This window comes from Channa argus, chromosome 7 (genome assembly GCF_033026475.1).
Source record: "Channa argus isolate prfri chromosome 7, Channa argus male v1.0, whole genome shotgun sequence".
Taxonomy (NCBI): domain Eukaryota; kingdom Metazoa; phylum Chordata; class Actinopteri; order Anabantiformes; family Channidae; genus Channa; species Channa argus.
The window spans coordinates 11,687,738-11,711,915 of record NC_090203.1 but is presented as its reverse complement, the minus strand read 5'-3'; the positions used below and the strand labels follow the sequence as shown (position 1 = coordinate 11,711,915).

General features: G+C 39.6%; 1 protein-coding gene across 1 annotated transcript in view; it reads left to right on the top strand.

Moving 5' to 3' along the window:
• Positions 1-9,992: 9,992 nt before the first annotated feature.
• Positions 9,993-24,178, top strand: part of kcnn3 (potassium intermediate/small conductance calcium-activated channel, subfamily N, member 3) — a 49,193-nt gene continuing 35,007 nt past the window's right edge. Inside the window, 5 exon segments of the mRNA XM_067510802.1 lie at positions 9,993-10,537; positions 11,175-11,785; positions 11,787-11,925; positions 11,928-12,298; positions 20,967-21,062. Coding sequence (XP_067366903.1) covers positions 11,201-11,785; positions 11,787-11,925; positions 11,928-12,298; positions 20,967-21,062 — 1,191 coding nt within the window. The 5' untranslated portion in view covers positions 9,993-10,537; positions 11,175-11,200.

Here is a 24,178-nt window from a genome sequence, read left to right as displayed (position 1 = left end):
TCAACCTAACACAAGCCTCCATTGGAACAGTGTTTGTAATGTTTAAGTTAATTTAGGCTTCCTAACTTCCTTTTCCTCATTGTCATGTCTGGTTCTTCTACTACATGCAAATACTGTACGAGCATCTGCTTTTATGACAGTTAGCAAAAACAATTTCTGAAGGAATCATTTTGTTCGTTTTGTTTGTTTGTGTTTTCTTCCCTAGGTAGAATTCATGAGCAAACTTTGAAATTGCCCCTAATCAGTTCAGACTGTAACATTTACTGTGCATTAATGCCAGCTTTCACTGTTTAATTTTTGAGTCTTTATTCTTCCAACATTCCTTTTCAGAAGCAAACCAGCTGTAAAATTTGAACTTTTCACAGACCCTCCACTATCCATCCATTCACATTGTTGTTACCGGGGTTTTCCTTTGCACAGCCTGGGTCAGAGCGTCCTCTTGATCAGTACCACATTTTCTCTGTGCTTTTAAAAAGAATTAATGATGTCAAAACGTTCTGTTCTAATTGCTTGTGTGTGTGTGTGTGTGTGTGTGTGTATATATATATATATATATATATATATATATATATATATATATATATATATATATATATATATATATATATATATATATATATATATATATATATATATATATATATATATATATATATATAATTGCTTTTCTATAAGTTTTCCTGTTTTAATCTAACTGCAATGGAATGGAATATGCAGATTTTTTTTTTTTACCAATAAAGTTTAAAAGGTTTAAAAATAAAATAAGTGGCAACATTTCAGTGGAGTTATGTTTGTGGTATTGTCTTATTTTATGAAATTCTTTTGTATTGTCTTAAATGTGTTTTTGTATCCTGCTTCTTTCTACAAATGTTCTAATTGGGCAGCTTGAGATGTGTAGTTGAAAGTTTTGGGAGGGCTAAAGAAATTTCTTGGCAGATGATTTTTAAAAGGACAGAAAATGTTTAGCCTCTTAATTATTCATGACAAGTTTTTAAAGTGTTTGTCTTTTCCTTTCGGCTGTTCCCTTTCAGGGGTTGCCACAGCGAATCATGTGCCTCCTAACCCTTCTAACCCAACTCTTTTCCACACTCTGTTGCTCTGAACTGTTGACCCTAAGTACTTAAAGTCATGCACCTTCTTCACCTCTGCTCCCTGTAACGTCACTGTTCCATCTGGGTCCCTCTCATTCACACACGTGTATACTGTCTTGCTGGGGCTAAGCTTCATTCCTCTGTTTTCCAGAACAGACCTCCACCTCTGTAGATTTTCCTCCACCTGCTCCCTGCTCTCACTACATATCACAATGTCATCTGCAAACATCGTAGTCCATGGACATTCCTGTCTAACCTCATCTGTCAGCCGGTCCATCACCAGAGCAAACAAGAAGGGGCTCAGAGCCGATCCTTGATGCAGCCCCACCTCCACCTTGAACTCCTCTGTCACACCTGCAGCACACCTCACCACGGTCTTACAGCTCTCATACATGTCCTGCACCACTCTTAATATACTACTCTGCCACTCCAGACTTCCTCATACAATACCACAGCTCCTCTCTCTGCACCCTGTAATATGCTTTCTCTAAATCTATGAAGACACAATGCAACTAACTATGACCTTCTCTGTACTTCTCCATGAGCAATACTCAAAGCAAATACTTCATCTGTTGTACTCTTTCTAGGCATGAAACCATATTGCTGCTCACAAATGCTCACCTCTGCCCTTAGCCTAGCTTCCACTACTCTTTCCCTCAACTTCATTGTGTGGCTCATCAGCTTTATTCCTCTGTAGTTGCCACAGCTCTGCCTAGGTCTTAAAAATGGGCACCAGTACACCTTATTCTTCGGGCATCCTCTCACTCTCCAAGACCTTGTTAAACAAACAAGTCAGAAACATTACTGCCACCTCTTCTAGACACTTGCTCCACACCAGTCACCTCTTCTATTCTTCGTTACCTTTTATTTCCTCATTCATCAACTCGTGTAGAAGTGTTTACTGAAAATGTATAAAATGTTCATTTTAAAAGCATGGATTTTTCACAGTGGTGATTAGGTTAATTCTGGCTCAAAGTAGCTGCAGAGTGCAGTGCTCTAAGGAATCAGCAGATGGAAACAAAGCCACATCCATGAAAACAGACTAGAAATAGTTATAGTGGATGTAGGACAAATTAAATTTGTGGTTAAGTTACCATGTCAAGATCTGTGTCAGATATTTTGTCAACAGACTGGGACATTATATGATTCTGCTAACATACATGTGTTTATATGCTTATTACATTAGTGTCAGTATGTGAATGGTTATGTTCTTGTATCATGTGTGGACATTTTTAAATCGATTTTTAAACATTCAAGTTTAGGATGTTTTGTTAAACATTAATGTTTAGGACATTTTCTTAGATTAGGGTTCCACTTAGTAATCAGATAATATACATAGTATATTGTAATTTAAACTTAATTTTTATTACACACAGTTAGGTATGTTGATCTAACTAAAAGAATTTAATGAATGAACAATAGATTTATCTATTCTGTGAAAGACATTAGATGTAAAGCCACACTCCACACTGTTTCAGAAATTTCTAAATGTGATTCAATAATACTTTGAACGAGCTATTAAGGGCATTTGCGTGGTGTGTCTCACTGCGAACAAAAAGAAACGTTAAGTGTCTAACTCTGAATCTCTCGCCGTAGCATCAGTATAGATCTAGCCTCCAGTTCAGCAGCATTTGTTTCTGCTGAGGGCCAGAGCAAAGGCAACAATATTTACTCCTAATGCCCGGAGACTCACATAGTACCTTTTACAAGATCTACTTAATTATAGTTAAGGTATAGCCGTTTTATTACTGTACATGGACATGCGTACACTTATAGATGCATGCATGTCTTTGTCCCTCTAGGGCAGGGACTAACAGATGGAGTAGAGTAAAGCAGCACAATAGAGGGAAGGATGGATGAGGGAAACATGGGTACCTGGTATAAAGTGTTAGCCCAGGCCGAAGGGCTTAAACGAGCTAGTCGATGCAGATAATGGAAATAAATGACATGTATGCTGAGTGGGGAGAGAAATGGTTTAAGACTTATAGACATCAAAGGTGTGACAGGAAGGATGGACGTTTGGATCTTTGATGCATCTGGGGAGGGAATGACCTGGGAAAGTGCCATAGTATAATAAATAATAAAAACAAATACAAAAGGAATACACTGACCTTGGCACAAAACAATGCATTTTGGTAACTGTACAAACACTGCTACTAAAACTGACGATGCTGAAACCTCTATTTCTTTCAATCTCAGTGAGCTGTAGGTAATAAGGGGGGTACATTCTGTCTTTGAATAATCTTCATTGGCAAAATAACTTTACATTCTTAGGGTTCACAACAAACATCCATCTCTATATCTGTATTTCAAAATTGAGAAATAATGCCAAATAGGTTTATATCCCTGTTGGATACGTTGCCTTAAAATTTGCCCCAAAAAATAAAATAATAATAAAATAATGCCCATGTTTTCCTGTAGCAAATCCCGCTGAACACAATCTTCACCTGTTGTGTAAAAACACCTACAGAATTTCCAACTGATATTCATGGTCACCAGACAGTATTTGCAGATATCTTGTCTTTTCCTCTAGCACCACAGTTTTAGTCTTTAGTGAAATATGTTATGCAGTGAAATTGTGTACAGATATAGTACCTTTAGGCATCCTTTTGGTTTTATAGCACCATCATTAGATCTTTTTTTTTTTTTTTACTCCACTGCTTTGTTTTTTTTTAAGTTAACACGGACAAGAAGTCCTAGGTCCTCAGAATTATAAAACTATTGAAAGATCTACACTGGACTCTACATTGGGCACTATAGGGATTGTGCAGTACCATGTAACTATAGAACAGAGCCACGCTAACCTTGTCACTTCTGTGCTGCCAAGCAACCCTATATATAGTAAAACTGACTTCTACAATCATAATTTTTGCAGCAGTTACATTTCACAAAAAATCTGTCTAGACTGACAGTGTCATTTAAAGTTGAGAGATGGAGACAGCTGACTCAAGAAGACCGCAGCCAACTCAGACACACATGCAAATACCAACCCTGCATAGCGTTACCATCATGCTGACGCTTGAAACTGAACTCGTTTTACTCCTCTAAATATTTGTATCAGGACAGCTGCACACACTTGCTTGCATATTTAGTCAATCCAGACACTTCAATCCAGTGTGGAGCAAAGCATTCCTTTTTTCAAAAGGTTGGAGCCCCTGTCTTACTGCTGCCCATGAATTAAAAGTGGCCTGACACAGAATGCAGATAAATATGTGATAAATGTGTCTTACAACAATAATCCCTGTCATTAGTACCAATGGAAGAAAGGGTGCTGAGAATCCAAACATAAGCAGTTTTCTGGAGTTGATCAGTTCAGGAATCAGAAGAGGCCATGATGAGGGTAGCATGGATAGCAGGATGACACGTGTCTGAATTGCTCCCTTCTATCTGTCGAAATTATAATAAGGCCCAAAAATAAAGAAGTACTTCTGTGTTTGTCTTTCGAACAGAGAACCTCTGAGTTGCGCTGGAAGCTGTGGTAAACACGTCAAGAAGTGGCAGAAAATGTTAACAGAATATTCTTGCACACACAAGTGAAACATACAATAAAGGAAGAGTTTGTTCAAAAGCTGGACCAGGAGAAGCCAACAGTCTCTAAAGATATGCTAAAGGAAAAGGAGCAATTTCCAGTCATCATCCAAATAACTTCACCATCCCTGAGCCTGCAACTGAAGAAGCCAGGTTAATCATCTAGTCTGCTTGGAAAGGTGACCAGAATTATTGCAAACTAACTGGTGCTACCTGGCATGGAGGAACAGCAGCTGATGCACCTCAATGCGAGAGGACTTGAGTATGTAAATAACTGGCCAGTCCACATTCTAATAATCCTACATTCCCACATGAAACCCCGAAGGAGAAAAAAACACCCTCAGTTTTAAAGTGGCAGGAAATGTGTACAAGTGGAAATCCTGCAATGTCACTAGTTTGCTGACTATTGTTCTTTAGTCAGCACAGCTGACACAAACACATCACTGCCGAATACACTTTGCTTTCATGCTGACACTGTAAAACTGTGGTTAACCTCTGGACACTTCAGACATTTCCAAATATTAGTACCATGGCAGCTGCACATAGTTATAAGAAGAGCAATGATGACTGATTGGCTCTCCAGTCCTGAGTGATGTTGTTCCATGTAATATCTTGACATGGCAATAAACCTGACATGGAGCAAAGACAGACAATTCCTGACAGAAATAGAGCCTAATAAAGCTGTGTACAATGTGTTTGTGTATATGTCTGCATGTGTGTCATTCTTTTTAATAAAAGGGTGCAGTTGTTTAGATATGAGATGTTTTTACTGCTTGATCACAAACACACACACACGCCTACAAACACCTTCACACACACTCCAAACGTCCTTCATTTCTGTATTTTTTACCCCCTGTAGTTTCCCGTCCTGTCCTCTATATTTGATTAGTCTCTCTCAGGCAGTCGGATCAGAATGATATTTGCTGTGAGGAAATCCATCTGTATACAGTGGTCGGTTTGAGGCTGTGGGTTAGCCCGCACAGCTTCCAGGCAGCTAATGCAATCTGAAGCCATTAGAATACAATGGAGTCAGCATAGGGCAACGATTAGAACACGTCTGATGCAGTGGGGCCAGCCCAGAGGCCGACTAAAAAGAGCCTTGCAGCTGTGCAATGCACTTACTCATCACTTCTTTGACATTTATCACAGATCTGGTCAACAACAGGTGTCTGTTCTGAAAAAAACTGAAAACTCTGGTTCTTCAGTAGATTTTGCTCTTGGAAATGTTCAGCCAGAGTGGTACCATGTTATCCAAAACACTATTCAGCACATTTACCACTGTTTTCGGTTTGCTTGTGTATTTTATCTACTTCATGCAGACTAAAACAGGAAAGGTTTATTATTATTCTTATAAATTGAAGATTATTAGTCTTTTTGTTTTTTGAAAAGAATAATTATCTGGCAAAGTATAGGAACAAAGAAACTGGGACTAAATTCTTCTTTAAAAGCTAATCTATAACAAAACATAATCTGCTTACACAATCACATTGTCTGGAGTCACCTTCGTTTTGAGGAAAAAATGCAAATCCCTTAACATAAATAACATGACATTTAGGATGTTTTAATATTAGGGTGAGGTCAGGTCCAGGTGAAGGGTTAGGGCACGTCAATGTATTGTCCTCTGATGAGATGAAAAACCGATGACAGGTGGGAAGGTTTGTTGGCCTTTCACTCACAATATAATTAGTGTAGATCCTCTTTTCTTTCACGCATGAGCCTCCTCGCTTCAATTCTAATATTATCCTACATGTTATTGTTTTGGCTGTTATGGCATGTTATGGCTTATGTGAATTGGAGAAAAAACATCAAGTAGAAGAAGAACTTATCTGTATACTGCAGCAATGGCAAAGCAACCACCATCCCACTTGATTATTTCTCTTTCTATTATTCATTTTATAGTTCACTTATTTCTCACACCATGCATGTGACATGTGCTGCAGGGCAGGCGTAAGAACTAACCTTTTCATCCAAAGGGCCCATGATTCCTCTTCTCTGTCACTGTTCTTTGTGCTCTTTGGGTGATTTTCGTTGCGCCGCTTTGACATTCGCATACTATAATTGGAATTACATGTTCCCCTCTGCTTTCATTGTTCAAAACAAACTCTCCATCTTTGTCTGCTTCCCTCTGACCTCTGTCGACTTGTGAAAGACATACATTGTGTCCTGCCACCTCTCCTTTTTTCTGTCAGCCTTATGGGTCTGTGGCTGGCAATGTTTCCAGTTAGTATGCTTTGTTTTTGTATACTTTGTTTGTTAGTATCCTTCTCTCTGACCTGCTAACCCTACTGCATGGGTAGAATAGAAGCTGTGAAGAAACTCCTGCCTGACAATTAAAGTTTAGCCAATTATTATTTTTATTTTATTTTATTTTTTTTTATTCATGTGAATAAGATGAAAAAACACAAATGTGGGATAAACTCCCAATGGGTTAACCGTCCACACAAGAAACCAAACACATATTTGTGACTTCAAATGAACATTTTATCAATTGTCATAAAAGCATTTATTCATTGTAGGCTGACACTTTGTCTCTTTTGGCTAGATTACACCAATAATCCTTATTTTTACTTTGTTATGTTTAGGTTTATTTTATTTTGACTTTCATGCACCATACATTAAGGAACTGGTGGTTAAAGTGTGATGGAAAATCCAGTATTATTTAATGATGATTACTTTTAATCCTTAGCATTTTACCTAGTTACAATAGCAACTTGTACTCAGTGTACTTTTGAAGAATGTTTAAAAGATTGTATGTTGTTCAAACTTTGTCTCATATACATGTTTTGTCTCAAAGTGTTTGCAGAACTGCTCCATGGTCAGTTATTGTCTAACAGCAGACCATCCCACACTGACTGACCCAGAGTCACTCCATGCTCACACGTGCTTATCAAAGTGCTGGAAAGGGAAATGGTTTTCATAAATGGAGAAAGGACCGGGGGCAGTGTCCTGAGGGTGGAGGATGGTCTGCCCAGCAACAGAAGGTTATAAAACTGTGTGTGAATGTATGAAGTTTAGAACTGCATAGGATGTAGAATTGAAACTCTGTTGATGTACTTCTCTTTTGCAAGATAATAAAAGCCTAAAAGACATCTTGGGTGTTGAAGGTTCTTTACTGATTACACGTGAGGTATCTAGGACCAGATATTGTCATTTTTTGCCATGACACCCCCTCATGACTCTGATGTCATTGCATAAAAGTGTGAGTCTGAGGTGAGAAAAAACATCACTTTTGGGAATCAGCTTTCAAGCAGACTTAGGAAATATCCTCACAGCACAGGTCTTAAGGTCAGTATTTCCACTCAGTCCATATTAAAATGAATAATTTCTCTAAATTAGTCATCTAATGCTGAAAAGTCATAAATCTTAGAGACGGTATAGCGTGGTCGACTATTTGTGAGTGTAACATGTTGATGACAATTATTTGTTTAACATGTTAGGTTAGTTTTAACAAGGTCAGCGTGGATCTGTACCTCCATAGTTACATGGTACTGCACAATCCCTACAGTGCCCATTGTAGAGTCCAGTGTAACATTTTGTCTAACATGGTTTAATTTGCTGTTTGGTAGCTTTAAAAGTTGCCTCTACTTGTTGGTGTACTTAACACAGTATATTTGCATGATGAATTGCTGATTAAAATTGTTGAAATTGTGTCGACTGACTAATATAGTAATTATTTTGTATGTAATTATTCCTTTATCCCAACATTAATTATCAACATTAAATAAAACTGTGTTTTGTAGAGTCAGTTTTGTTTTGTTTTGTTTTGTAGCATCTCCAGGTTCAGAGAATTATTTCTCAGGTGAAACGAATAAATATGCACATCTTTATACATCCACATGGTTGCACAGTTTCACCAAAAACGCATAGCCTAATGTTTGACACATTGAAATGGCTATAACTGTTCTCTTAAAAAAAACACTAAGTTGTGAACCAATGCTTTAATCCTGCAAATGTATATAAAATCATTTGATGTTGTAAAACTAAAAAAGCTACAACAAATGTCTAGTGGCCTATATTTTTCTGCCTTAGCCTGTCAGTACTCCTAGTAAAGCAATTACATAAATAAATAGATAAAGGACTTTGATGACATGACATTTGACCTTTCCCCAGGCCTTTATGAAGATTTTACCGCTTGTTGAATCACCACCACGACTTCACTCTGGGGAGAAACAACACATTACTGTGTTTATTTCCCTCTCATGAGAAATGGTCATATGTAGTAATACACTGTAAAGTTCAGAAAGAAGCATGTACAGCATGTAGGGAATAACGCGAATACAAATATATGATATTGACTCTAAGCGCTGTCTGTATTCTGTCCACAAAATAATCATGAAGCGTTGGCATATGGTTGGTGTTGTATAAATACTTGGAATCATCCCTCACAGGATATGATTTGTTTTATTGATGTCTGTCAGGTTGCATAATCGCGAGATAGACTGACCTGTGACAAGGAAGAAGCCTAATCCGCTCTACCACAATTCCACGCCTGCCCTCATCCGATTAAGAGGACATAACGCACACAGACCGTCATAAAATTACACCTAGTAAACCAGGTGCAATAGTCCCATTATGAAGGATTATGCTTTATAGAGTTATTCGTTATTTATAAAAAATTGTTATTGATTGATTAGTGTGATGAATAAATGTAAAAAATCAAATAGGTGAATGCCAAAATAAATAAATGAAAAAATAAATAAAATAAAGCTTCTTAAATTTCCCGCAAATTATCCTTTAGAATCTCTTTGGTATGACTCCTTGTTTTCATGAATGTTTAATTCAGCTGGAAACACGTATCGGAACAGCAACAAAACACAAAAAACAAAACTCGACTCTTCCGCAATGAGACTAACATATTAACATATGGCATCTAATTATAGTAAGGGAGGTGGGGGCTTATGAATCTGTCAATTTGATCACAAAAAAGAAAAGTGTGCGGGGCTTTTCCACGACGCACTCACACTCCTCCTCGCCATATGTTGCAGAACTGTTTGTCCCTATTCTGGCAAATCATAGTTTTGTAATAACAAGAGATGTTTTTTGTTTCACAAACGCAGTCACCTATAAATGTGAAAATTATTCAGTGAGTGCACGCCTTTAGCGGACGCGACAAGTGCCAGAAACGACCACAGAGGCCATAAAGATCCTAGGGTCTCCATCATAAAGGCAGCAGGTGGAAAATGATGCCAAATCGATCCCCTGCGTTTTCCTGTGGCGAGTGTAAAGACTCTGTCCCTCAAGTAATCAGGGTACAACACATTTGACATTTGGCGACTACCTTTCACAAATCTTTACACCTGTTATTAGCACTTGTTTCGCCTTTCTGCTTCCGTCCAATGGGAATGAACAGTGACACAGGAGGCGGAGAAAAGAGGAAGAGAAGTTAGAGGAGAGAGTGAGAGACGGATCTGGGGAGACAGAGAGCTGTAGATTGAGTGTAGGTCGGTGGAGTCACACATTCAATCGCAGACTTCACTGCTCATCTGAGGACTGTTACTTGACGTCCAGCTTTGCGTTTTTTTTCTCCACTTGCTTTGCTGCACATTTCTGACGCCCAGCCACAGGTTGACCGATTTAATCCGGCGACCATGGATTATTCCATCTTCCTCTCGTGTCGATTGTTACTGACGGGATCGAAATGGTCTCCGTCGATAGATCAGTGATGAGAGAGGGAGAAACAAACTGATCACATCAAGTGAGCGGAGAGACGGGAGGCAGCATCTGTGGGAAGCGACGCGCAATTTCTTGGAGACAAGCGAGGACCTGTGGAGGATCCGTATGAAAGGAGGCGAAGCGAGAAATGATGGGATGGCCGTGACAACATGAAAAAGAAAAAGTGTGGTGATCTATTTTGATCCAGCCAGTGATTCAACACAATTAACCCTGGGGGACAAGGACTGAGAGAAAAGAGGTAGGAGGTAGGTAGAGATTGAGACAGAGAGGAGGGGGCCTCGAAGGTGTCTGGTTATATCATACTGAAAGTAGGTTATTGTTTTGGATCAACCACATGCAGCTAACTTATGGTTTACTGAGGTCTATACAATACAGTCACGGTGCTTGTTTTGAATATCAAAATTGACTTGTACATAAATATAATCTTCAGCCTGATCTAATTTCCACTGCGAAAAGCCAAATGATTTGCACTGTCCCCCAGACTAACCACAGTGTAACACTGCTGACATTTATGGCATAGTTGCTGTAAGCATTTTGAGATGTGGCAGAAGTAGAGGACACTGGGAAACATACAAAGGGTGCTGAGAGAGGCTGACTGGGCAGCTGACTCAAATGTGACTCAAGGAATTACATATTCTCCAATTACGAGCACTTTTCTTCACTCTTTGTGACACATCTACAGCTTTTGGAGTTTAATCTTTTCTCACATTTGTTTTAAGTAACAATCATCTATCACAGTGCTCCCCTACACCTTCCACCGACCCCCCCCTCTCTGTCTGTCCTCATTTTTACAGTCATGAAAAATGTTACGCATTATCTATTATATTTCTTTTGTGTCTCTATTAATAGTTCTTTGCTCCTGTCTTTTGTGTTTGCCTGCAGACAGGTGCGTGGCCACAGCCGTGACCATGGAGCCTCCCCCCTCTCTGAGCTTGGCTCTGCTAGGAGGAAGTGAGGATGAGGACCAGCGCTTCCTCTTTCCCCTGGGCATTATATCCCATTCGTCCAGCACTGGCAACCAGCCAGGATATAACCACTCCAACCACATGGGAGGATCAAGCCTGGACCGTCTCAATGGCAGCACTCCGTCCCCGTCACCTGCCACGCCCAACTTGCCTCCGGCATCGCTCCCCAAGTTACCCATGTCGTCCTCTGGTACCCAGCCTCTGCCTCCACCCATTCCCAACGCTCTGCACCCCACCAGCACCCCTCTCTCCTCCTGCTTAGGCTCGCAGCACAGCCTGAGTGGGGACTCCCCGGTCTACAACGCCCTCTTTTACTCCTCCCACTCGCCGTCCATGGAGCGGGAGAGGGACAGAGAGCGTGATAGGGACAGGGAGAGAGAGAGGGGCTGCAAACACAGACAAGCCAGCCCTTTAGTTCACCGTAGGGACAGTAACCCCTTCACAGAGATTGCCATGAGCTCCTGTAAGTACACAGGTGGGGTCATGAAACCCCTGAGCCGCCTTAGCGCCTCCCGCAGAAACCTCATAGAATCAGACAGCAGCAGCGACACCAAAGAGGGTGGTGTTTCAGCAGTTGCCGGGGCAACAGCCACTGGAGGGCATGACCGACAGCGAGAAGCCCCTCATACTTCCTCAATGGCCCATTCCTCTACGAATCAACCCCCAATCCAAAGCCCCCCAGAGATTGTGATTTCATCCAAAGAAGACTCGCCATACCCCAGAGGGGGGTATGACATCACAGACTCCACATCCAACCAGATGTCCATCTACCACCAGAACCACGCACTGGTGGAGAGCAGGCGAGCACAGCCAGGGAGGGGGAGCAGGCAGGGAGGGGGTGCGGCAGTGGGCACTGGGGCCAGGGGCAGCTCGTCAAAGGCCCCCAAACGGAAGAATCAAAATATTGGCTATAAACTGGGGCATCGCAGGGCGCTTTTCGAAAAGAGGAAGCGGCTCAGTGACTATGCCCTCATCTTTGGAATGTTTGGCATCGTAGTCATGGTGATTGAGACAGAGCTGTCATGGGGCGTGTACACAAAGGTGAGGAGCAGTGATAATTGAAGGTGCACTCCACACATTTGACACATAAGGATCGTTTTACTATCCATAGATGATACCAGTAACTCTGTGAAGAGAAATAATCCTGAAGGTGTGAGAGTGATGTCATCAGAGGTATCCTGATATGGGTTCAGAGATGATACAATTTTTAAACAAAGCTTCAACTGCAAAATGGCAACATGTTTTCTTTACTAGGCAGGGAATGTTTTGAAAGGAGACTTTATCAAGTTTTATTAGTGTAGTAATTGCCACCAGAACATGCAAGAGGAGAGTAAAAGAAGAGGGATGACATACAGCAAAGGTCATCAGGCAAATTCTGGACAGGTTAAATCATTGACCCCAGGTCAAGAGAGGGCTCCAACCTTGGCTGTTGTGGACAGGGCAGATAATTAGATTCTGTTGTCCCTAGGTAATGACCGAATTCATGATTGGTGAATCCGACTCAATCTGAACAAAACCATGTCCATGTTGTTGGAGGGTTGTGTTCTGTAATGACCAGACTTGACAGTTGCTGCTTCTGGGTGATGTAATGCAATGATGCAGAGGACATGGGGGGCAGATTATCAGTAGGAGGCAAGGATCTCATTTGTCTGTGTAATGGGGAGTGTAATAAGCTAAATCGGCCCCTGGCTGCTATTGTCTGTTTATTTCGGTTGTGTATGCGTGTGTGCCACAGGGTCCCGGTGAGCCTTGGAGCATGTTGTGCTCACCTTCCCGATGCAGAGATACTCCTGTCTTTGCTCCATCCTTACTTTGGGCTGACATATCACAGAGGGTGTAGCTCCGTGAGTTGAGGGTTGGCAAGTAGCCTCTAAGAATAGGCCGGCTAGCTGTGTCCATCTCCTCTCTGTTTCTCTTTCTCTCTGTACAATTTTTGACTCCAGTTCGTACTTGGTCGCTTTCTGTTATTGTCATTGTCAGACAGATCTGCCAGTCCTGTCAGTTACTGGCTGTGTTTTTGTTTTGTTTTTTGTTTTGTTTTTTTTGGGGGGGGTCCCATTCATTTTGTTATTAAGAAATCCCTGTGTCAGGAGCAGTCTCTTTTTATTAATGTAAAGTCATAGTTTGAATGTCTTTTTCCTCATCTTTTCTCTTCATTTCTGTTGGTCTATTTTCCTCCCTGAATGAGTGGGCCGACACTTAATGCTTTCTTTCTCCCACTGTATCCTTTTGGTTATTACTCCACACCTGTCTCTTTATCCCAATTTCTTTCTTTCTTTCGTTCTTTCTTTCTTTCTCTCTTTCTTTCTTTTTCTTTCTTTCTTCCCCTCTTACTTTCTCTCTCCCTTTGGCCCTCTGTTCTTCCAGTGGGCGTCAAGAAGAGGGAGTGTGATCGGAAGAGAGAAGCGGCTAGGCGAGAAATGAAAATCTGTAGAAGGACAGAAAAAAGGAAAAGCGATAATGAAAACCCTGATTTAGGTTCTTAAGCTACTACCAGTACAGTCCTTAGTTGAGGGGTAGCTGTGTTTGCTGGTGCCCACACTGTATTGATAAATCTATGTTAACTAAGATATCTAGTTATGAACAGGAAGTCAGAACTGAGGAATAATTGTATGTAAAATATCTGTGGACCTCATTATCTCCTTTCATGATTGTACATTTTTAAAGAGAAGGTGAATCCAGAGATTTAAGTACGCTTCAGCAAAGCCTGATCAAAATTAACGTTTAAATGCCTTGTGGCAACTTGTATATTTTTTTTTCTTTTTTTATGATTTTGGATTTGGTTTGACTCCATCAGACACTGGAGTTCCATCAGACAGTTCAAGCCCTCACTTAGATAATTGAGGTGGAAAGAAGCCCGCTGGTTGTTGTGAAAAATGGATAGAGATCATGAGGATGAATTAGAGAAGGGAAGACAGGATGGATGGCAGGGCAGCAGAGAGAGAAGTGGAGAGCTTCATGCAGTGATTTAAACCAGTCTAGGAGGAAAGCTGTGAATGATTTCGTCTATTGATTATTGATCATCTCTCACCCACACATGCACTGTCCACCCATGCTCACGCATGCCTTGCAGTCACACATTGAAAATGGATGCTCCCTGTCAGAGGTGCTATACTGTGTGCGGTGCCGTGATGTACAGCCATCCTTGAGAGGTGGTGTGAGAGCCAGTGGGGGAATTTGATCGTACAGATCATAACTGTGTACATCATATTAAAATGTATGTATTTACATTCTTTTTGTAGCTTCAAAAGACTTCTGTGTCTTTGACAATAGCTGTAAACCTCGTCCCTGCACACTGCTGGTGTGTGTCTACCAAACACTCCTGCACTTTTTTCAGCTGGTCCAGCTGCTCTATTGCTCCCAAAAATAGAGATGAAGAACAAGAATGGCACTGAACGGAGTGGGTTGGATTGTTTTTGCGTGTGTTGTGCTTGTGTGTGTTAGCAGTGAAGAAGAGAGAGAGGTTAACACAGGAGGACATGGTGTTCGTGACTGTTCACATAGTGATTAAGCATATTCATGTTTCGAAACAGATTTCAAACCATGTCAGGACATACTGTATCAAGAACTGACATTTCTCTTCATTGTATTTTTGTCTCAGTACAAAGTTATTATCCAGTCTAATTCAAACCAAAGATAAAGTCTGTGATTAAGGCCACATCTGGGATCAGAAGGGGATGTTGTGGTTATAATAACAATTCTCATGTATATTCTCAAGTATATTCAGCACTGGCAGTGACAGTAAATTCTGTATTGTAAAAGTCCGATCACAGTTGTTAAGCCAAGATAGATTATGCAGAGAGAATATTGGATGATGAAATAATTCATGAATGTGAAATAATTGAATTTTCTCTCAGGCAGAATATTTTTCACCAAAAAGAAATGCAACACAGACAGAAAACTGAGGCATTCAAATTGCTATCATAACTTATTTTTAGACATGTTTAGAGAGTCACTATACTGTAAATCTTTAGAGCATCAAGCAACACACTGTATTTTTAACTCTACAATTTCCCCATGTGCCCTTTATTTATGGTGAGTGTAACCAGTTCACTGCCACAGTAGTATGCGGACATGTCTTAAAAGATTTCTAAACTTCTGTTATTGATTCGATCAGGAGCCTGACATGTATGAGAATAACCATGACCCTTAGAGACCTGGGACCCAAACACGTGGCCTACAGTATCATGCTCACACCACTAGATCATTCCACAAAGGCCTTCATGGCCACTTGTGTTCCCAGCTCCATGCCTCATATCAGGTCTACATTGCAACATGGCTATTCTGAGGGGATGGACAGCTGTTGTGAACTTCACCTGTTACACTGTCAATATACACACTTGTTGCCTCGATATACGTGTGTGTGTATCTGTGTGTGAGTGTGTGAGAGAGCGAGAGAGGGGCAGAGGGATGTGGTATCTATCTTATGTGACCAAATACCTACTTAATATTTTGCACCACAAGCATCAATGATTTTACAGTTTAGCAGCAGTGCTCATTTCCCTTCTCCCTTTTTTCCATCCTCCTTTCATTTTTCTCACTCACAAAGAGTGTTTACGTTTTTTCCCCCGGCAATTTTTCAGTATATCTCCATTTCTCCAAGGGGGTCATTGCCATGTGAGCAAGCTTACAACATCTCACCCATTCCCACTGCGTTACCTTCGTCTCTCCCTCCATGCCCTCGCCCCCTTATCTCTGACATTTCTCACAGACATTTACTGGAAGACCTTTCCAGGCCTTTCTCTACTGGGCCACTTACAGTAGCTGCGTACAGCTTTTCAGACAGTGTATGAAGATCATCAGGGAATTAAACTCACAAAGTGTCACAATATTCTCTAAAGGAGCCATCAGCAATCTCAGCACTTTTGCTCTGCTCCCCCTCTACTCTCCTTCTCCACCATCTCCGGCTGTCCTTCTCCTCCACTCCACACTACCTTCATCTTCTAGTGTAGATCACATGCTTCCAAGGGACAGTAGATCCCACAGGTCTCACTACTAACAGATACAAATTTGTTCATTTTGCTCAGAGTAACAAGGCAAGGCTACCTATGTGCCAGTGTGAATTGTTACACAAGTGTGTAACAATTTTTATTTTCCACTACTAACGTAAATATTCATGTCTGTGAGTAAATGTTATACCTCTGTGAAGTGTGTTTTTATCTTTTCAGCTCAGTCATTTTAGTACCTATGGATGTATTTGCTAGCTTGCATGTTTTGCTGCCAAAAATGCCCTTGTCTGGGTTTTTGTAACGTGTAGGGCCGTAATGTAGCCTAGCGTGTGTTTATCCTGTTTGAAAGGTGACATCGCTCCTCTACTGCCTGTTTCCCTGGAGACTGATTGCAAGAAGGTATCGCACAGACAGGGAGAGACCCCCAGGGCTAACACATTACTACACACATTACTACACACTCATGCATGTACGCACACATTCATATTCATAACCAACACAGTGAGGTGCTTATTACTACAAGAGTAATGTGTTGGTATCAGACATCTAACATTCTCTCAATTCTGTGTCAACAATGGTTAGGTGGGGACAATTGCGGATAACTGTCATCTAGAAAATACCCTGTGTGTTTGTGTGCACTCATGTACACTTAGTGATTAAGCTAAAAAAGTTCCAAAGGTTTGCTGCATGTCCATCATGCCATTTATCCAACCACACTAATCACATACGTATGCACAGCTTTACAGAAATAATCAGTAAAAGAAAACACTTACATACTCAAAACACATGCAAACGCATCTAAACATATATAGCTTAAATTTACCACACTGTTGTATCGATGTAGGGTAGTAGAACTTCACTCTTTCACAATTCTTCTCTTTTTCTGTTGGTAAATGTTTGTTAATTTCGATGTCCAGAACAACACAGTATGTTTTGTCATGTTTTGTGCCCCATGCCCATCAATGTCATTTTGGACTGTATGGACTTTACTGTAAATGCCCTGAGTGACTGTGTGGTTGAAAAGTCAAGTGCATGCTTGTTTTGAAGAGAAACTAGTCCAGGAGATCTGGTATTATATAAATTTTTATACATCCTATTTAGGAGTGTACATATGAGTTAACATTTTCTCATTGTTGAGTCAGAAACAATAAGTAATGAAGCTCTTCTTGCTTGCACACACATATTCAAATTTGAGCAAACCTCAGGTGTTACTGTTGTTGTCATAAGTTTAATAGTGTTTCGGTAATTTAAAACACCGGCATCAGATGTATCCATTGCTAGAAAATAGCAGAACTCTTGCGGCCAATCACCATTAAAAATAAAAAAAAATTAAAAAATAAATAAAAAAATGTGTAGAAAAGCCAAACTAAAAAGAAAGCAATCACATACATCAAAACACCTCTGTTACAGTTGAGACGTTCACTGTACCGGCAGAGTAAGTGGAGTGGAAAAAGGCAGAAACAAAAAGCTTTTGACAGTGTGATGGGCAGAACTGAAAGGAAAAAAAAGACAGCTGGAGGTAAACACAGTAAGAGAGAGACAGTGAGAGAGAGAGAGAGAGAGAGAGGAACTAAACTCCAAGCAAAATCACATTTCAGCTCACCAGTGTGTGTCTGTTTAAACAGATACACTGCTGAAACCCAAGTCTGCATTTTTCTCATTAGCACATCAATGTTGGCTTGCTTTGCACCTAGTTTGCTCCAGTGAGTACAAATGAGATGGTGGCAGAGGACAGACAGACCAAGACAGCAAAACAGAGCAAGGAAAAATACAGACCTCAAAAACAGAGGTTTGGACAACCTGAAAGAAAGAATCAGTGGAAAGCCCAATTGATGGTGTTTTCCAAATGTTGTTCAGTGGCCCATAACTAGAGCAACAACAGCAACAAATGACCAACACTCACTTAATGTGTCTGTATGTATTTGTGCATATGTGTGTTACATAAGTAGTTGAAAGGGCAGCCATTCTCATTCAGTCTTCGCAGATTTTTATAAAAGAATAGTCAACAGAGGAGGGTGTCTGAGCAATAACTGTGTAAGTGCTTCTGTTTGTGTGATGTTTATTTAATATCATTAAGCCCATGAAGCATCTACAGACCCTATAGACATAATAACGCACTTGATATTAGATATCATTAACACACGTTATTTTCCAGAAGGCTGACTCGATGTATTCATGAAGCCAAAATGCAATGTAGATTCTGCTAAATAACATCATGAAGGAACGGCTGAGTAATACGCATCTACACTTGGAGTGCACTCTCAGAGTTAGAGAGTGTTCAGTGATGAATGCTCAACAACATCCAAATTAACATCTGAAATATCTGAGATGTTGCAGACTGAACTTTTCTTCTGGAGAGGGCGGGAGATTGTTGTGTTCATCATATGACGTTAGCGATTCTACGAAAAAAAATGCACTTTGAGGTTGTTTTTTATGTGTAAATTATGGTCTGCCATTCAAAATATTGTCCTTGAGCTGGCGAACACGAATGAATCAGTTTAGTCAGTGTGACCTTCGGAAACCAAACCAGTGAATACAACTTATTTTATTTCTAATGCTTGGGAAATCATACTAAATATGTTTGACTGCTGAAAACTGACATTATGTATCTGCAAACATTGTATACCTGCAATACTGACCTAAAACACTCAAGTAAAAATTAAACTAACAATAAATGTATCATTCACTATTTGTCACTCGGGAACCCTGGGGAACTACACCAACACAAAATCCAATTCCTGAAAGGTCAGCAAGCCAATATCAGTCTAACCCTTAGTTATGCCTCTGCTCGTTTATAGATAAAGAAATATACAGTAAACATTTTTACCTGAGACCTATTTTTTATCTTCTTCTCTTTTACTCAAAATGCAAACAATTCTCTGGTTGGATTCTATATGTTTTTAATTTTCAACAATTCAAAAGAACAAAACAAACAAGGGATTGATCCGATTGATTCTGTCACCAGAACCTGATATATCTATTCTTATCTATCAATGTTCAGAAATAATTAAAAGCATTGAACAATGCTGTTGCACAGGATTCTTTTAGACATCGTCCCACTGTAAAAGAAAAAAAAATTAGATCAACAATACATTTTAGTCCATTGGTTAAAAAATAATCCTCAATGATTTCATTACAAGCTTTTTACGACATATTTTAACACAATACACTGAGGAAATCTGTCAAAAAAAACATTTGTGATCATTTTTAAATCATCATTTACATTATTGTACTGAATTTAATTACAGCAGGGCTTTAATTAAAATGTCTGTCACAGCTGCATGCTAACATGCTCACAATAATAATGTGTGCTCTTTGATGTTTACCAGGTCTAATATTTACCATCTGAGCCTGATGGTCATAAACTAACAGAAAGGCTGATCTCAAAGGTCAGGAGATAAAAGTTTTTGCAATTTATACTCGAGAGCCACAAATATCTGTACCTATTTTCACAGCAATCCAACCAATACTGTAGTTGTTCCGCTATTTAAATTAAAAATGAAAAATGTCAAGTTCATGGTGTGGCTACAGAAAAAGTCAGAAAAGTCAGTAAATCTGTTGGAATCATCCTGTGGAAAATATGAATATATTTATCACGTGCCATGAAAATCTATCATATGCTATGTCTATCATATAACTATCTGAGCCTGAGACACAAATGTGAACCTTAGAGTAATGATAGAGGTCCAAAGTCAGTTTATCTTCTGGGGAAGATAAAAATAATGGATGAGATGAACCAAAGAATATAGAGCACTCACAAACAACATGACTTTCCATAAAAAAAAAGCCACGTTTAAATGATTAAGGGTTGCTTATAATCAGTTTAACTGACGGTTAGGCAAGTTTTTCCAGTGAGAGTTACCCGTCAGTGTGAGGTATCAGTGTTGTTGCTATGGTTACCTGCAGTTTAAAATACCCTGTGTACTGATTTGAAATGGTGATTAAAATGTTGTCTGTAGCTACAAATGAGATGTACTGATGTTGAATTTTAATGGACATCTGTCAGCCAAACAAAATACGTCTCATGGCTTTGATGAAGTTTAAGCACTCTGCATGTTATGCAATCACAGGAATCTTTGTCATTATCTAATGAGTCTCTTTTTACTTTCTGTTTGTAAGTTAACAGAAATGACCATTTACACATTTTGACTTCTTTCATCTGCATTTCTCAATGTAGATCAGGTGAGTAAAGGTGTGTCTTTTCTTATGTGAATGTTCCAGTGTGGAAATGTGTTTGTGTATTACTGTACGTGTGCACACATATGCGTATGAACTCAAACCAGCTTCGCCTCTGAGTGTGTGAGGTGAGGGGGTTAAAGAAGCCACTGAAGTGCTATGAGTTTTATTGATCGGAAGTTCCCCAGTGCATTGATTATAAGCCCTATGAAATCAGACAAACAGAGAATTTAAAGCTCGACTGCAGAGAGATATTGACGGGTGGAATACTACCATTCTACTTCTGTTCAACCTTTGAAAGTCTGTTTGTAAATGTTACTTCTTGTTGTCTGTGCTGAGGCAGTGCAGCCTCAGTACACATGTCATTTTAAAAGAGGAGTGATCGAGGACATCGTGTGCCACCTGGGAGGTTAAACTTCACTTCAAATGTGGACAATAAAGACCTTTTTTTAAGATAGGAAATGATTGCATCTTGCCTAAATGTTTTCTGACCTTTAAACCAACATGCCAAAGTCAATCTGAATTGTGTATTATCTTTGTGTTGGATGCTTTTGACAGTGCATATGTCAATTCTGTCTCTACAGAGCTCCATGTATTCTCTGGCACTAAAGTGTCTGATCAGCCTGTCAACAGTCATACTGCTGGGCCTCATCATAGCGTACCATGCACGAGAAGTTCAGGTAAGGAATAAGTATGATGGATCCCCACGCGTACAAATTGTTTCCCAAATTCTGGTAAACAGATACTGTAGGGTTCTGTCTAAAGGTAAAAAGATGGAGACTATGTTATTGTTGAATATATATAGTTCAAAATATATTTTCAACAACTACATTGACCTATTTAAAATGCATAAGGAGGCCAAAACAACCATTTCTGAATATGACGCACTCCATTATTACTCCACCATCCACTATGACCTCAATAATAAACAAATAGTAAAACTAGAAAAATAATGTAAATACAACATAAAATGCTCCGTGAAGGCTTCAGCACAGAAAGGATTTTCCAAAGACAAATTATCCAAAGCTGAAAATAACTGAACTGTTTTTGCTGAAAGAGTTGAAATGTTCACTTTTGCTAAAAGCTGAATTAAAACTATTTACAAATAGCAGAAAGTTTAGCTTTCCCTAAAATTGCTGAAACCTTTACAATAAAAATGAAAAAAACAAAACAAATGGAAAACAGCAGAAAGTGTTTTGCAAATCATCATAAGGGAGAAAGTTGAAGAGACTCTAACAATTGTCCAATCAGCAAACCTGGACCTATTACTGCAGGGAGACTTCACCACAAACTCATTTAACAATTTACAAGCTAAAAAAGTTTAAAAAGTATAGTTTTCTCTGTGGGAGAAAAACTGACAGGTAAAGTGTTTGTACACAGTTCTGAGGCTAATCACATGACTTGATTAATCTGTGACAGTTTTGAACCTGCTGAGTCACTTACATATGCTGAGAACAGGCTGTGAAATGTTCAGACTTCGCCTCACAAAATATAAAAAAGTATTGCTCCTGTTGACAAAATTAAACTGTTTGTGGCAGAATGGTGGACCGAACATGGTGATACACTTTATTTGGAGATACTAAATAAAATGAAAGCAGGGCGCCCCCGTTTGGGATTTGAGGAGAACTTCTGCACCTCCGTTATAATAGGGTCCAATGGAAGTTTCAGATGGGACTCTCTGCGCTTCTGGACAAGAAATGTAAGTCATGTCAAAAAGTTGATAAAAGTTAAAACTAGAAGTTAAAGTGTGTTTGATATCACTCATTCTATTTGGGCCAACATTCTGTAATACACACTAACGGAGAAGTCGAAAAATCACCAAAAAGTACCTAAAATTTAAACTGCTATTATTCAAAAGCCCTAAAAGATATTAAAAAGCGGAATACAAGGCTGACAGCTGAAAGCCTTGTGATTTGCTGATTTGCTGAAAGTTTGATAGTCTCTTTAGGCTGAAGTATGCCCAGAGTAGCAGAATAGTCTCTCCAGTCATTTGAATGAGAAAAAACTGCTGAAAAAAGCTTAAGCTTTAGTATAAATGATATTAAAAAGCATTTTGGACACATCGTTAATGAGCGGAATGTTTTAAAGTTTGAAAAGTGTTACTAGCCATAGGCTGAAGTGCTTAGGTGCCCAAAAACGTATGTAACATGGAGATCATAATAATAATAATAATAATAAAGATTAGAATATCATTACTCTGAATGCTCCTGTATTTTCAGTAGATTATCACCTTTCTGACAGTTCCAACATAAAAACTGAGGAAAAGTTCAATTCATAGAGATCCACTCTACTGGATTGCATTAGATCGATAAGTTGTAAATAAGTGGCAATTAGCGTGGATAGATTGATATTATAATTTGTGTCAAAACAACAATTTGTCTCTGGACAAGGGGTTATGTGCAGGAAAGAAAAGTAAAGTTTTAGTGGTGTTGGAAAGAGCCAAACGAGCTTTTCCTCCTCCTTCCAGGCATTAACTAAACCAACCAGCTGGCTGTAGCTTCATATTTAGTGAAGGAAGAGTGGTATCGATCTTCTCAACTAACTCTTGGCAAGACAGTGCGCTTCCCTAAATAGCAATTATTCCTTTTAATGGCTTTTGTTTCAAATGTAAACAGGGGCATATCTAAGCTCTGTGCATAGGGTACCCAATATGTTATTGTGGTCCCTCAGGCTCCAGAGATAGACCAGGGGACCCAGGTGTGTGCCAGCTCCGGCCAATTAATGACATTAATGAGAGACTTAGTGGGATCGAAAACACAGTCTGCATGGCTTTGCATCAACTAGATACACACTGAATGTTAAATACACAGTCAACCATTAAAAATCTAGTATTTCAGTAGAGAACACACACGCACACGCATGCTCTCTCTCACACACAAACGCACCGCCTCAATCCCTCAAAAGGCTGAAGCAATCAATCAGAAATGCTCTCATGCTTCCCGATATCTGTTTTGCTGTTTGTCATTTCACTAATATAATAGTACCACAGTCATTTAGCTGGGGTTTCCAACTGAAGCTATTTGCAATCAATGTGCATTGACTATTTATGGGAGTCTTGCAGGAACCAAACCCAATGAGTGCCCCTACACCAGCTATTACACCCACCAGTTAAATCATGGAGCTGCACTCATCCACCTAATCACATATTAGTTTAATGCTGTGAGTTTTTTCATTACATCACAGCTTGGAAAAGTCTATTGAAGTTCCATTGGGTCAGTGATGGGGATTCAGATGCATTCTGCTCTAAGGTTCAGGCTCTCTATCTTTGGATCAATAAGTAGATGACTGTTGCTTATTCACTGTCATCAGGACTGGTAATCAGTCTGTAATTGGCGGCGGCTGCGTATTAAGATTCACAATGAAAGATAGAGCCGACTCAGTGTATGCACATGTGGTGCTCGTGCATGTGGGTGTTTGCATATACGGTGAAGCATTCATTGATAAAAGAACCCTCACTTCTGCTCAATTGATGTCACTTTCACATACAGAGTCAGTTTTCCACCCACATACACTGTGGCCACTGCACGTGACAGGCATTCTAATTCTAACAAGGGAAGGAGAGAGCTGCTGTAAGGCTAGCAGGGAGAGAGAGAAAGAAAGAAAAAGAAACTGATATGAATTAATCTTCTCATGATTTCTTCTGATTAAAATAAACTGGAGTTTGGGGAGACTGGAGGTATAGGTGGGAGTCACAGCTGCTTGGCGGAGGTGGTGCTGAGATTTAATTTTGATTATAACTTAAGTGATAATGGTTGAAATTTACAAGCATCTTGAGAAATTCTCTTTAAAGGATCAT